The 16,603-nt window shown below is 37.3% G+C and overlaps 1 protein-coding gene across 2 annotated transcripts; it reads left to right on the top strand.

Annotated features, from left to right (window-relative positions):
* Window positions 1-4,339: 4,339 nt before the first annotated feature.
* Window positions 4,340-7,752, top strand: LOC125678071 (cerebellin-3-like). Of its 2 annotated transcripts, none has more exons than XM_048916218.2 (3): window positions 4,340-4,422; window positions 5,271-5,449; window positions 7,329-7,752. In XM_048916218.2, exons 2-3 carry the CDS (start codon window positions 5,272-5,274, stop codon window positions 7,718-7,720), a joined length of 570 nt encoding a protein of 189 aa, XP_048772175.2. In that variant the 5' UTR covers window positions 4,340-4,422; window position 5,271; the 3' UTR covers window positions 7,721-7,752. The 2 variants fall into 2 exon arrangements, with proteins under 2 accessions (XP_048772175.2, XP_048772183.2); XM_048916226.2 differs by having other exon boundaries at window positions 4,354-4,426.
* The last annotated feature ends 8,851 nt before the right edge of the window (window positions 7,753-16,603 follow it).

Genomic DNA, 16,603 nt, shown 5'->3' on the forward strand with positions numbered 1-16,603 from the left:
ATATATTAATTAGACTTTTAAACTATTCTATGGTTAAAAAGATTTTGTTTACAATAACTTTTGAAAAAGACTCATAGGCCTTCCGGTTACTAAGACAGAGTCCTAACCACGAAGTGACCAGTGTGGGGATGATTCGGTATAGTGTGAATTTCAGGTTGAAGTATTTTCTAAGGTCGGACTATACATACAATTTGTAACTACTAATAATAAGACGATACTTATCTTGAACTTATGACGTTATATCAGCAGGGAGAAAAAAAATCCTTAGAGGTGCTGACGTCATTACGTAATTGACAATGAAATACATGTATTTGTTTTGCGAGAGACCCAACCTAAAGTTATTTCAATGAATTGTCAATAGAATTGTTTTATTTAATTTCATTTTGAATACATGTATAGTCAAGGTGAGAGAGCTTCTTATGACGTCACTGAGACTGTCCCAGAATTCTACAACTGAAGGTAATAACTATCCTTCACCGAGGGATACCAAAATTGGGCTAAGGAATAAGAGTATTGGATTGGATAGTAAGGTTGTAATAATTCATGCACGTACGAGGGAGTTGCTCCATCAACAGTTTTATAGAATAAGATAAACTTGTGTCTTTCTCTTCTGATATATTGCTGTTATAAAATTTACAAATTCATTTCAAAATTAAGGATTATTTCCCTCACGCATAGCTCTTATCCTTAGACGAATTTGACTCCACTTTTTTGGCACACTGTTTTCCCTATAATAGCTCTAAAACTTCATTGGTATTTCGGATTTTCGGTTGAGCATCACTGAAGAGACATTTGTCGAAATGCGCATCTGGTGCATCAAAATTGGTACCGTATAAGTTTTACATGTAAATGTTTCCATTTAAATTCCTTGTGTAGACAAAACTTACAGAACCTAGATGAGTTAATTCTTTAACCAGTTATAATTCTAGCTGCTTCGATTTGCACCTTTTCTACCTAATAATTCAACGTTTTCTTGGATACGATTACTCCATACAATGCCTGCCATTTTCCAAGGTGGGTGGAATAAAATCAGACTATTTATTGATCATGCGTAAGTTTAAGTAATTTTAGAATATATAACCTTCTGCATGCTTAATATCAGAGAGAGGAAGTACATGACCGGTTCAACCACCATCTGATTAAGATTGAAATCCTAAATGAACATGACTGTCATACTGTTTATGGATATTGTCATTGATTCAAATCTTACTTCAGGATATGGTCGCTGATTTCTGGTTTGTAAAGTTTACATACCTTGTCTTGTCGAAGGATTTAGTAAACTTGAAATCACAAAACGTTTCTTAAATCAACAACATCAAAACGTATGATGTTTCAACTCTTTACACGACCATTCCTCACGATAAATTAAAGACTATACTTTTTGACATCTTAGACAGTTGCTTCTTCAACAAAAATGGAAAACGCAATATTCCTATCTAGTGATCAGTCATCCAAAAAATTATTTGTTAAACGCCACTCTGATTCCACGCACAGGTACTCTGAAGTTGAAATGGGGGATAGGCTGGAGTTACTCATTGACAGTGTTCCGTGATCTTTGGTGGTCGGGTCTTCCGGCGATCTCTTGGGGTTCCCATGGACACGGGTTGTGCTCTTATGTTGGCTGACCTGTTTTTGTATTCAAACGAAGCAGAATTTATTAAAAAATTCCTATGTGAGAAGAGAAAATATCTTGCTGTGGCTTTCGGTTCGACAATTAGATATATCGACTCAGTATTATCTGTTAACAATAATAATTTTCATTCAGATATCGATTCAATATATCCCAGTGAACTCGAAATAAAAGACACCCCGGAATCGTCCACTTCTGCTTCATACTTTGATATTTTATTGAAAGTAGATATTAACGGCAAACTAACACCTCAGCTTTATGACAAACGAGATGGGTTCGGCTTCTCCATCGTCGGCTTCCCGTGTTTCTGTAGCGGTGTTCCATTGTCGCCTACGTGTGGTGTTTGCGTCTCTCGGTTGGTTCGGTGCGCGGGGGTTTGTTCTGCGTGTGGTCAGTTTTTAAATCGAAACGGGCTGCTTGCGGGCAGGTTGGTGGTGCGGGAGTTTCGGCGGTCTCGTTTGGGATCGTCATTTCACAAATTCTATGGTCGTTATAACGATCTAGTTTGCCAATATAACCTATCATTGGGTCAAATGCTGTCTGACGTGTTTCATGCCGATTGTTAGGCCGTTCCTGGCACACTGATTTTGACTACGGATGGGTCCGTTTGCCTGATCAAGATATAAGGCTCACGGCGGGTGTGACCGGTCTACAGGTGATGCTTACTCCTCCTAGGCACCTGATCCCATCTTTGGTATATCCAGGGATCCGTGTTTGCCCAACTCTCTGTTTTGTATTGATTGTAAGGGTTATGGGATTGATCACTGTTTGTTGTCTTCGCCTTTCATCCATCTGCCATGCCATATAATGATTTTTTTCTGGATCTTTCGTTAGTGATGAAGTTGGAGCAATCATATCTCCGTGAAAAACAACAATCAAAAGAGAAAAAATCAGCAAGCAGCAAACTGTTATTTACAATTTTGTTGGTGGTATCAGCAATATACAGAAGAAACAAGAATGTTAATAAACCATGATCTGCAAATATCTATGTCATGATGAAATTCCTTCTATATTTATTCTTTGCTGTCTGTCATCCAAATAATTTTTAATCCAGTCTAAAATATTATTTTGAATGCGAATATTTTAGCCTGTGCCAAATGCTAGCAAATGTTTATGAGAAATTGTAAATTCTGTGCCTTCCTGTAGATCAGAAATGGTTTTGTCACATTTCAACAAGTACAATAACCATTTAATATGAGGGTTGACATTCTGATAGACAATAGCTCGTTATTTTTTAATGAGAGTAAAGAAATACGTAAATTGTTTTTCCATGGTCGTACAGACATCGGTCTTTATTATCAGGGTTGATGAGCATGTTTCCTATGTTTTTAAGAATTCATGTTAAATGTGACTTATGGCAGACATGCAGTACTCAAGGACATATAAAAACGCTTAGTCAGGGGCTTATCAATAGAATGTATTGTTTCTTACAAGACTCTTGGTGAAATACCAACAGAACTAGGTAGCTTAATAGTTTCTAATATTTTGTAATTGGTCAAGAACATTTTCCTCAGCAGCGTCTATGGATTCAATTCTTGAGGAGGTTTAAGGCCATGTTTAGGAAAATCTGGCTTCCTCTCCGTCGAGAAACACCACGAAAGAATAGGTTTGGGACTTTAATGAAAGGATCTAGATGTATGGTTCATATTGAGAATATTTCTTCAAAATTCTTTTGAACAAATAAATTGAACATCTAGTGGTAATAGTGAATATATCAAGTTGGCGTCAATGACATTGCAATGTAATAAATTATCAATACTTCTACAATATAACAGCACCATTACTTCTAGAAAATAGCGATACCATTAATTTGATTCTAAATGTAATTAATTGCCAGATGCACTGTTGATATGTCTTAGTTATATCTAGTCATCACATCAATAGCATTTGAAAATTATCATTTGTAAGTCGAGATCTGTCTGGTCTGAAAATCTTTCCCGCGACACTGAATACCTCTTCAACAGGGGCAGATAATGCAAGAGTTACATGGCAAAAGTTACAAGGTATATTACTGTCAGTAATGTCAGAAGGGGACACTTTAAATCATTATTCATCCAAGAATAATTCATTATTGCTTTTGATTATAAGTAAGACTATTAACATAATAAAAGTAATTCAACAGGCTAAGTCTCAGGAACACCAATAGCATTTCGTATACATCATAGTGTAATGTTTGATAGACATAAAGTTTAGTTTAGTTAAGGTCATAGATGCAGTGCATATATTTGGTTAAATACTGCTGGTAAAAAGATTGAAATTCTAAATGTGTCTTTATGTTTGGTCATCATCATAAATACATGTGACCTACTTTTGATTATTGATTTATATTTTTTGTTTGATTCAGTGGAGTCAAAGCAATCAGATGGATTCCAGTAAATTAAAACAATGATTCTAACAATTGTAGAGCTTAATATTAAAAAATAAATCAGTTCATGAAGTTTACTGTTCGTTACTGAAATAAAAAAAAATCAGTTTGTGAAGTTAATGTCTAATCAGAAAAAAAACCCAACGATTTTACGGTAATATATAGATGCAACACTCCAGTGGCTCTTTTAAGCAAAAATATTACTGACCACAGAATGCCAACTTTATATTAAACTACAACCTTTGGAGGCCGTGGGTATGTGTCGAATTTCAATTTGATTTGTACACAACCTGTTACAGCGTAACATGATTATAGACATTAGTATGTCTATATACTATATATACAGGCTTGTCAAGGACCCACCAAAGGACAATTAAACTCAGTCTTTATTGAATTTACCGAAGTTACTGAGGACATTATCTCAAACGTAAGTAAGAAAATATTTCATTTGTTTGCACTTGTTTATGAAATCATTCGCCCAAACAATTAATTTTATTTTTATATAGTTTAAGTTCATTTACCAAAATTGAATAAAATCGAGATATTGTTTAAACATACCGGTAATGATTTTCAGTTATTGATTATTATCTATTTAAAAACTTGCGTGATATAACATGTAATGGTATTTTAAATTATAAATGATATCACAAAATGTACATACATCTGGACTATAAGATTTTTCAGAATGTACATATAGATATCAGTCTATATATCCTAATCATATGTGTACCTTGGTGTTTTAATTTAAGATTTTCTAGCAGCATATTGAGATGTCGTACCGAAGACAAGGGTAGCTTGTACAATTTCTGAACTGATAAAACATTCTTAATCAAATAAACAGATTACGCCCTTGTTAGAGTGGGAGTCATCGGAAAGTTGTATGGTTCTTCCGAAGAAAAAAGTATTTAAAATTTCCAAAAATATGTCAATTTCTTTGGAAGCTTTAAAATTGTTCAAATCTGTGACAATCTTGTGAGTTTAGACACTTACAGTTATGATCGTGATAAACGTTCATCTGCTTGACAGTTTAGAGGCTAGTTTCAAATGTAAATCAAAATGGAGTCCAGATGAAAGGTGAAGGTAACGACAAACAATGATCAATCTCATAACTCCTATAAGGAATACAAAACAGAGAGTTGGGCAAACACGGACGAAATCCCAACCGTATCGTGTCCATTCTATTGCTAGCTGCACTGAAATTCAACTTCATTTCATAATTTACAACTCTATTCAATAACTTTTTTCTTGTATAAAGAATACCATCATGATTTACAGAATGTTTTGGAATCCGTTTTTGAGAATATCCCTGTTGGTACTCCTGGTACCTTTGATATTGTGTGAGAAAGTATCACCGAAACCCGGACTGAAAGGATTCAGAGAGGATTACAAAAGTATTACGGAAACTTGTCAGGCTGTTGGATTTATCAAGAAGTGTCAAAGTCAAAGTATTACCGGTAAGGACATGTTAGATGCTAATAGAAATAATAGTAATTTAAGAATTAGAACAATGTATGTTGAACGACTACAAATAATATTATCTTGTTAACAATGCAAATGAACAACAAATCAGAGAAACAAAAAGAAGAAAAATAATAGACAGAGCTTGTACAATTATGCCTAATAAATTGGTGCACAGTTAGTCCAAATTACAAATCAACAGTCTCATTCAGAGTCAGCATTTCGCAAATTCTATGGTCATTATAACGATCTAGTTTGTCAATACAACCTATCATTGGATCAAATGCAGTTTGACGTGTTTCATACCGATTGTTAGGCTATTCATGGCACACTGGTTTTGACTACAAACAACTCCGTTTACCTGATGAAGATATAGGACTCACGACGTGTGTTACCGGTCGACAGGGGATGCTTACTCCTCCTAGGCACCTTATCCCACCTCTGCTATATCCAGGGGTCGTGTTTGCTCAAATCTCTATTTTCTATTGCTTATATGAGTTAGGAGACTGATCACTGTTCGTTATCGTGGTCTTTCATCCAGTCTTTGAACACAAGGCACTCAGAATTGACTTTTAGATTTGTGCAGATCTCATTTTAGACAGTATCAGGAAGACTGTTATCGTATATCTTCAGTTGTATACCCATTCATAAATCGAGAAAGTACTGTTAGGTTATCTTAAAACATTTTTGCTACGGAATCCTTTGTCTTTTTAGGCTTTTATATAGAAGAAAGTCCACTGGTAGTGAAAAGGTTACCTGTAGGTGTCCAATAAGTTGACAATTGCTGTCCATTATTTTTAAGAATAGACAGACACTGTCCGTTCTTAAAAATAATAGACAGTAATTGTCAACTTATTGGACAGTGCCAGGTAAACCCAATAACTTATTAGACATCTAGAGGTAGGCTGAAAATAAGAGAAAGACAATACATTTGTCAAAGAGATACAAATTTAATTTTAAATTCCCTACAAGTAATAATCAACACAGATATCGGAAGAATCACTGAAACACTTAAAAACGATATTTTCTTATAGTAGAATTATCTGCTTCAAGTCGTAAGATTCAAAAATTTTAAATTCCATTGGCCATTACTTTATCGCATATCTCCATACTGTATTTGAATTTCGCTGGATTCAGAGGCACATTCCGAAACTTCTTCACAACGCTTTTTTATGTTTTCTTTATTAGCATATCCTAATTCTGAATTATCATTGTCGCTTTCATGAATAATTTCATTTCACGAGATAGGCGTATTGGGTTCTTTTTGCTGGGGTTTATTATTTCCTCATCGAAATATTCGAAAACACAAAGCTTTTCAGATCAAAATTTGGCTCCTAAACTTTCTCACCCTCCATATCCAGAATATAACACATATTTGAAGTACTTTCACTAAAATCCTTAAATTTTAATCGTGCAATGAAAATGCTCTCTCCATCAGAGGAAGACATGTTGATATGGCTCAGCACTATAGAAAGAGTGAATATAAAGCCTGCAGTAGAAGACTACTTAACTGATACTGTCCAATAAGTGAACAAAAGAAACAGAATTCTACGCAAGACTGGTTATATTGTCAGATTATTCAAACTAGCTTTATTCATAATTATCATTGTCAATGGATTTACCTGAGTCTGTCCATTCTTAGAACAAAAGATGTAATGTTTAAAGTAGAATAAAAGCCTCAAACTGTCCATTCTGTGAGAGAAGGAATTGATCACGGCCCTACGTGCCTCGATCATTTCTTTCTCTCACAGAATGGACAGTTTTTGGCTTATATCCTTGACATAAATTACGATGAATCTGGAAGAGTGAGAATTAGCATTTTAAAAACTTTTCAGGTTTTGTGATTCATATAAATTGATCAGTAGAATTTTGTAGGTAAATCTATGGTTGCCTTTGATGTTCGATTGAAAAATCATAAGAGGGGTCTTGGCACAGGTTCAAAGGTCGTGTTTGAGGCCGTGGACCTGAATGAAGGGCTGGGATACGACGCTTCCTCGGGAGTCTTCACGGCCCCTCACAGCGGACTTTACGTATTTGACTGGACAACTCTGGCTTGGCAAGGGAAAACTGCTTACACTTCCCTCGCTGTAAATGGCTCCCTTAAGTCATGGAATCACTGTCATGACGTTATATCCAAAACATGGCTTGCTTGCAGCAAGATGACAGTAGTAAAGCTGAAACAAGGAGACAAAGTTTGGATTGGAGTTTTCGGTGGAACTGCAGACATGTATAAGAAATACACATCGTTTTCCGGTTATAGTCTGTAAATGTTTCTGTATTAAAGAAATCATTGACTGAATTGGTTGTTCTGATATTTCTTTCAGTATTGACAACTTTTGGATTAGCATCGATTCTCTCGGTTACTATTGAATAACATTAACGATTAGACAATGTGGTTATATTGAAATTGTGTTATTAGAATTCTTCTTTCGTTTCATCAATATTTGTGGGAATTAATATTCGTGCATGGAGCAAAATCCTCTCTTTAGAGGATAGATAAATTCGCGGACAACGGTTAAATAAAAGGGGAAAAAAATAATTTTAAAAAACATAAACAATTACTGTGTAATAAAAAAAAAGAGAAGAAAATTCAGCTGTTCCGAATTTTGAACTTTTTCCTGTATCTAATGTTCAATAAGGTGAATGTAAAAGAATTCCAAATCCTGATGAAGAGTACGATATCAAAAGTAATGGAAGAAAATATATTTTGTATGTTTTTCCGTTTTCTTGAACTTACATACATTATAAGGTACTATGTGGCGAAAAATAGTAGAAGGCAGGGATACAGTGGCGGATTTAGGGGGATGGGTCAGAACCCCCCTCCTTGCTCTTCGTTTTTTTCCACACCCGAACAGCAAATGATCCACCCGTCTAGAATTCTATTCGGAACATATCTATTGCCGACAGAAAGCAGTATATCTTCTTTAAAGCTGACATGAATTAATAAGTATAGTAGAATTCGCCGTGTCTGCCATATTTCTCTGCTTACCCGCTATACTAGATGGATGTTCTATTGTTATATGTATAAGATTTTGCATGGTATATAAGGGGATGTGTTTTGCTACTCTTCACTTCTCATCAGTGATTCAGATTTACCTGTGCAGGTAGCTTTGACAGATAACACGTGCATACTATGCACAATACTACTTTATAGTACATCACAAAGAAATGAATTCACGTTTTAGAACACCATGCAATACTAAAGATTGCAATAAAAAACATCGTACAGGGTAAATCATTCTAAAAGCTTTGGATAGATAAATTTAGAATGGCTTTTCTTTACGAGAATGTACGTTCCGTTGCAGTAAACATGTCAAAATTATACAAAAACGCGGAGAAATATTCTATCTATTATCTATTGATATAATGGAATAAGCATAATATTTATACCCTGAATTGTGCATGAATCTTTATACCGTATGATTTACTGGCCCGGGTGTTGCAAATTTGTAGATCGGGTCATATCTTAGGTACATACATTGCGCATGATCAACTAATTTGCATATACATGTACAACACTGTTCGAGTGTATGAGATTGGAGAGAGAGAGAGAGAGAGAGAGAGAGAGAGAGAGAGAGAGAGAGAGAGAGAGAGAGAGAGAGAGAGAGACGGTGATCGTGTTGGCTGATACGTGTGTTATTCATTTCAGATCGGTAAGGTTGGACTCTAATAACCAGCTACTACTAACTGGCAACTTAAAAAGAGAAAAGTTGGCTCCTAGTAGCCAGTTACTACAAAATGTAAAAGTTATTATAATTACTGATAGCACGCTACCAAATAAAGGTTACTGAGTTTGAAAATTATTATCTATCAGAGTTTTTTTTTAAAAGAGGACGAGGAGTCGTATGAAATTTCATGCGCAATTCTCCCCAATTACATAACGTTGCAATGCAAAATACGACTAAACTTTTTTCAAATCAGTGTTAACGTTGAAAATGATACGGATTGAATTCAGATCTTCATTCATTTGATGTACCATGAAAGGTGAAGATAACGAACAGTGATCAATCTCATAACTCCTATAAGCAATACAAAATAAATAGTCGGGCAAACTCGGAACCCTGGACACACCAGAGGTGGGGACAGGTGCCTAGGAGGAGTAAACATCTGTTGACCGGTCACACCCGCCGTGAGCCCTATATCCTGATCAGGTAAACGGAGTTATCCGTAGTCAAAATCAGTGTGCCAAGAACGGCCTAACAATCGGTATGAAACACGTCAGGTGACAGAGGACAGTTTTTTTTTCAACATGTGGGAATGGGGTATACATCTATGTCAGGTTATGACAGGTTAATGAAAAATCATACTACCCTGTTTTCTCAATATTTGTATTTCATATTAGTGTAGTTATTAAATTAGGGCCTTAAATTAAAAGTCATTCATACATGCAGGTGTTGCTGCACAAAACACGCCCTGAGCAGGTTTCCCCTTCTTGCTCTGATTTTCTGTCATTTGGGCTAAATCCGCACCACCCCCATACCACCACAGTACCAAGCGAGGGGATATAGACACTGTGCACAATCAAGAACCCTGTCTGACTGGTCACTCTTAAAAAATCTACCTTTTACATGGGGCCATCCACCTTCCCTCTGAGCTACCTACCTTTTCCTGGACCTTCTAGGTTTTAGTCTGGATTTCTTCAGCTGCTGACCACGTGTCTTAGTTTCGCATTTGCACCCATCTATATACTAGGCATCATGGTGACACCTACATGTTGCATATCATTTTTTTCCACTAAGCACTCAGCTACACTTGAAATGTATCCTAAAATTATTTTACACATTTTTACACATGTAATATCACTTCAAACATGGGGTATCTCCATTTTCTTTAAGAAACTTGACCGGACCTATAGTGCGATACTGTCCCCTGCTGCCTTCAAAAATCCAGAGATTCTTTTTAATGAACTTCAACTCATATTTTTGAGAAATTTGACTTGTTCCGAGTGAAAGTACACCAACCCGTCACGTCGACTGCCCTAAATCTGTTCGCAATAAACTTTTTTAAAAACCCTACATATCTGTGTCTGATGTTTGGAGTGCTGAAAGTGTTCAGGATAAGAGCTCTGTGCCTAACAACTTCGGTTACATGAAAATTGTATCTATGGTATAAGTGACCTAACATGTGGTGCTACATGCTGTACATGTAATCATGAGAACCTGTGTAGAAGAAGATGGACTACAGAAAGATGAAAGGACAGAACTGCTCTAAAAATCTAGAAAATTTCCAACTTCACTTCCTATATGTTTACATACTCTACATGTATGGACCTGAAATATGCTCTGATTAAATGACTTACTCTCCAACAAAACTTTCAACCCATGTCATCTTCCAAAATTCTTTTCTAAGCCCTCCTGATGGTGAAAACAAAAGTAGTATGCACAACAGCTGATGGTCAAAGGGAGGTAATTATCAAACAGACCAGAACTATTGCTCTCACTCAAACTGATTAATATTCTTATCTGAAGGCCTGACTCTGAGAAATGTGTTTTGAAAAGGACAAGTAATGGGCACTCTATCTACATTAAGCACTTCCCTTATCTCTTGAATAATATTTATACAACAAGATACCTCCCTAACGCACAACTCTAAAAATACAAGCATATCCCCCATCTGCACAGTACTTGTAAGAAAGTCAAGAACTAAACATGAGGACAACAAACACCTACCGAAAAAAACGAGGCAAAAAACTAAGCTATTTCAAGCCAGGACATACCTATTTCCCTCAGCATTCCAACGCCCGAGCTGGTGCCCTCCGAGACGCTGATGCACCTGCTGGTTCGAGTACATGTGACCAAAACACAGAGTGGGACAGTCCACGTCTTGATGAATACTGGGATACTGTGTGCATGTCCACTGAAGATCTCATCCTCCCAACCAAACTGTGATCTGCCAAGCCTGTAAAATCATGTACATGGAATGACGAAGAGGAAATCAACAGCGAGGAAAACATCATTGGTAACGTACATTCCTTAGGCCTACTTCTACAAAAATTTACAGCTCGCCAGTGTGCCAGACCTTCAATGACTTTATCAATTTCTAAGAGGCTAGGACTATGTGTGACTGGCAGATCCATTTGCTTAAACTGTCATTTCCACTCACCAGACATGCAGCTCTACACAACTGTCAAGAAGACACGAGGACCGGAATCAGGTGCCCTCAATGATGGACTGGTACTGGCCCTCACCAATTCTAAGATGGAAGTGTCTGATGCACGATTCCTGATGTGCTACTTCAACATAAATCCACCTGACAGTCGTGGCTGCAGCGGAAACTCAATCGGATGTGTGACAGAGTGAAGAAAATCAATGTAGCATCGATGATCGACAATCAGCGGTATGTCCGACGTGTCAACCAACTTCTCGGTCGAGGAAACGAAGTCCAAATCGAGACTGACACCTTTTACAACAACAGGTCGCAGGCAGGATTCGAGGCAGCAACCCAAAGCTTCTGTCCGGTGGCATCTTCACAAGTCAAGGGTTATTGATTTGTTACCTCGCACTAACCCTTGACATCAGTCGCTATTTAAAAGTTGGGCTCGAGAAGAAGCAGATGATTGGTTTGTAGCTTGAAGCTGCAAACCAATCAGACAACGGCTTTTATAATCAGTCGAAAACAAAACTAAACAGTAAACACGCATGGCGACGGCATTATGGTGTAGAATTTGTGGCCAATTAGTACAAGACAGATACCGTCGATTAATTTTTGGGAGTTCGTTTTGCTTGAAGAAACAATTAGACGAGGTTTTGGGGTATGAGCCGAATGAAAATGATGGATTGTCGAAGTACGTTTGTCGACTATGTTTTAACAAATTAAACAAGTTGTCTGAAATTGACTATGAACTAAATAATAAACTACAACAATTAAAGGACGAAAAATGTTAATTATTGATTGCGTTACGAAATAATTTAACACGCAATGATGTTGAAAAGTGGTGCGACTATCAGCGTCACTGCATTTTCCTCCAAAATAATGGGAACAACTTCGTAAGATAGCGATTTACCACTGCCGGTTTTAGTCCCAATAAAAACATCTTTTTCTTCTCTGATACATAATATCGAAAGCTTTTGGTTTTCAGTCAAATGATCGATTTGATGTTTTTCACATATCTTTTCGTCAACGGACGCCATTTTTTACTTTCTGTTTATTCCCTTACCAAACTTTCATCTGAAACAAGAAATCCCATTGGGTGATTTATTTTAGCGTATTGCGTCATCCTTTTTCTCGAGCCCAACTTTTAAATAGCGACTGATGTCAAGGGTTAGTGAGAGGTAACGAATCAATAACCCTTGACTTGTGAAGATGGTCCGGTGGTGGAAAACAACACCTCCCGAAAACTGGTTTTGGCCCTCCAAACTGCCAATACGTTAAGCTGCAAGAGGAATTGTGAAAAGAACTACAACTCTGAAGATACCATTGCTTCCAGTGAATCAAAATTGTTAAGAAATTTTTTTTGGACTTTATTCAAAATCATAACATACTTCAACCTCGTTCCATTACTAGTGATGCCAGTACTCAGATCCAAAAGACCATAAGGGACTATTCTCTAGAGAGAATGAAGTACCAATTCCGCACTACCACTGCTTCATCCACAAGCTAAGAACCCTGCAAAAAATGTACGACACATCCGACAAAGAACCATGTTACCCACTGGACAGGACAGAGATGCCTACATGCAGAGACTGGCCACCTGTATCCGAGCCCGGATCCGATGCGAGCTCGTCAAGATTAGGAAACTGTGCCGGACCGACCAGTCTTTCCTGCGCCATGCCGAGAATGCAGTCCTTAATGTTCTGCCTTGTTTCTCAGGCCTACACAACAACTGTAAGAAAATGTCATTTACCTGCACAACCATCTCCCGGGCTACAGCACCAAGTTCCCTCCGGACAGAAAACACCTGGACCTTGACTATGCAGACATGGACAGTATTCAGTCTGTCATCTGTAAACAATTCCGGAGAGAATGTCTGCAGGTCTGCCAACTGGCCACAACCAACAAGTGTGAAAATCTTCACCAGCGGGTCTTCACTTATGCTCCCAAGAACACAACTTGGGCCAGGAACTTTAACGCCATGTATCACTCAGCAGTCCACTCAGCATCCCATGGGTCTGGCAGAAGTGTCGTCCTGTTGGCTAAGGAGGTGGGCCTGAAATGGAAATCCAGTGGACCATTTTACAAGAAGAGAGACCAACAGAACAGGTATCACCGTGAGTGCAAACAAACCAACCGATACCGAGCATCTCGTTACCTGACGAGACGACGAAAACCCACCAAAAAACTCAGAGAACTGTCCCTGTACAACAATGCAGGACCCTCCATCTCCAACAAACACTCTTATGGTGTAAATGTGTTACCATACTGTCTGTATGCCTCATGACCATTGTATTGCCCTTCGGCGACACAAGACTTCCGCGAATTGTTTACTGACTGCGGTTCCATGGACAAATGTGATAACTTTATGCACTGTTTGTTATGGCATAAATGTGATATGTGCATATGTATGTCAAAATTATCCATGTTATTAATGTAGAAAATAAATCTGTGAACTGTAACTTTAATTTGTTTTCCTCTAAAACTTGGACGATAAATGCTATAGCCATCCTTGTTGACAACACCTATCTATAAATGACAAAATGGTCTTAACCGTGATTTTAGTGTAAAAATGTCTTTAAAATGACTTGTTTCTCTGTCCGTAAGTGGTATTTCATAAATGTGTGCCATGGTGCTGTGAATAAGTGTGGTGGTTATGATATTCTGTATTGGAGACCTGTAATTGAGTAAAATCTGTTAATTACATGTACAACATGTAAATCTACATGTAATCTATATATAAAGTATAGAGGATATATAAAGTACCTAAAATACCCTTATTCTAACCATTAAGCTGATTTATATGAAAGGTGAAGATAACGAACAGTGACCAATCTCACAACTCCCACAAGCAATACAAAATAGATAGTTGGGCAAACACGGACCCCTGGATACACCAGAGGTGGGATCAGGTGCCTAGGAGGAGTAAGCATCCCCTGTTGACCAGTCACACCCACCGTGAGCCCTATATCCTGATCAGGTAAACGGATTTATCCGCAGTCAAAATCAGTGTGCCTTTTTGTTACTTTGAAACTTGACCAGATTCTGGTTTTCCATACTATATGGCTTAGCTTACCCCCTTGATTTAGTTGACAGCTACTGTGACACTTATGAAATACATGTATTGAACAAAAAACATGGTATCCAATATGTAATACATTTAACTTCCTAAAATTCACAAATTGGTTGAATTCTAGGGGTTTGAAAAAAATATCATTTTCTTAAAGGTGGCAGAGGACAGTTTTTTGTTGTTGGTTTTTCAACATGTGGGAAGGGGGTATATATCTAAGTCAGGTTATGACAGGTTAATGAAAAATCATACTGCCCTGTTTTCTCAATATTTGTATTTCATATTAGTGTAGTTATTAAATTAGGGCCTTAAATTAAATGTCATCCATACATGCAGGTGTTGCTGCACAAAACACGCCCTGAGCAGGTGTCCCCTTCTTGCTCTGATTTTCTGTCATTTGGGCCAAATCCGCACCACCCCCATACCACCACAGTATCAAGCGAGGGGATATAGACGCTGTGCACAATCAAGAACCCAGTCTGACGGGTCATTCTTAAAAATCTACCTTTTATATGGGGCCATCCACCTTCCCTCTGAGCTACCTACCTTTTCCTGGACCCTCTAGGTTTTAGTCTGGATTTCTTCAGCTGCTGACCACGTGACTTAGTTTCATATTTGCACCCATCTATATACTAGGCATCATGGTGACACCTACATGTTGCATATCATTTTTCTCACTCAGCACTCAGCTACACTTGAAAGGTATCCTAAAATTATTTTACACATTTTTACACATGCAATATCACTTCAAATATGGGGTATCTCCATTTTTTTAAGAAACTTGACCGGGCCTATAGTGCGAAACTGTCCCCTGCTACCTCAGACAGCATTTGACCCAATGATAGGTTGTATTGACGAATTAGATTGTTATAACGACCATAGAATTTGCGAAATGCTGACTTCAATCGAGACTGTTGAAACCCCTGTACCATTAACTTGTTTGTCAATAGCTTGCCTCGATTTTAAAAACTAACCATACGCAGAACAAGCTCTTGCGTATCGAATCTATTGAGAGATATAAACACCATATGCAGGTGATAATGGAATATTGCTACATAAATATGGGAAGTTGACGATGGAGAGCCTGAAATCATCCCGTTTGTCATACAGTTGAGTGGTTAGTTTGCCGTTAATGTCTACTTTCAATAAAATATCTAAGTATGAAGCAGAAGTGAACGATTCTGTGGTGTCTTTTATTTCGAGTTCACAGGGATATATCGAATCGACATATGAATGAAAATTATTATTGTTAAGTTTAAGTTAATTTATTATTACCATCCATTAAGTTATTATTATTTTTGTTAGTAATTATTATTATTAAGTTATTATTACCATCCATTTTGAGATAATCTGAAATTTCAACATTTGTGAGAATACCGTAAGGAACTTTGTGTTTGCATTAGATATCTGACGAATTTACGACTATACATATGACAAGAAGTGATAGAGGTTGTTTTGATACGCCACGAATTTTCAGATATCGCTCTTAAGGAAATCGACTTCTTATACATTTTGATTATCGGTACAATGATATTTCAAGATCTGTGTGAATGTCTTAAGGAACTCTGTGTTTATATCATATATTTAACTAACTTACAGTCAGGATGGAATGTCAATGAGTTCAACTGTCGAGTAAAGTTGCATCATCATTATCATAAAAAAAACCCAACCCAACAACTGAACTTAGTCTTTATGTTGATGCAGGCAGACAATGGAATCTGGCATGTCTTTTCCTGAATGCAAGTGGAATTAATGTTTGATTTACAAGACAGTCAAGAAATGGAGAAAATTGGTGTAAGTCAGATGTATATGTGTAGGTCAGATTAGCTAGAATCCTGTTGTTGGGCATGAGACCTGTCAAAATGGTGTCAACAGCTGATAACAAACAGATCACTTGAAGGGTGGGGGATTTCTTCCTTTGGGACGACAGGCGTGATGTGTGGGTTTGCCTTACTCGTGGAGACTCGCACCTTAATGTGTGATCTTGACT

This window comes from Ostrea edulis, chromosome 1, assembly GCF_947568905.1.
Source record: "Ostrea edulis chromosome 1, xbOstEdul1.1, whole genome shotgun sequence".
Lineage (NCBI taxonomy): Eukaryota > Metazoa > Mollusca > Bivalvia > Ostreida > Ostreidae > Ostrea > Ostrea edulis.

Excerpts from the sequence above, each read along its gene's own strand:
- LOC125678071 (XM_048916218.2), top strand. The coding sequence starts at position 5,272 with ATGTTTTGGAATCCGTTTTTGAGAATATCCCTGTTGGTACTCCTGGTA. Across the intron at positions 5,450-7,328 it reads TCAAAGTCAAAGTATTACCG|GTAAATCTATGGTTGCCTTT; the intron begins GTAAGGACATGT and ends AGAATTTTGTAG.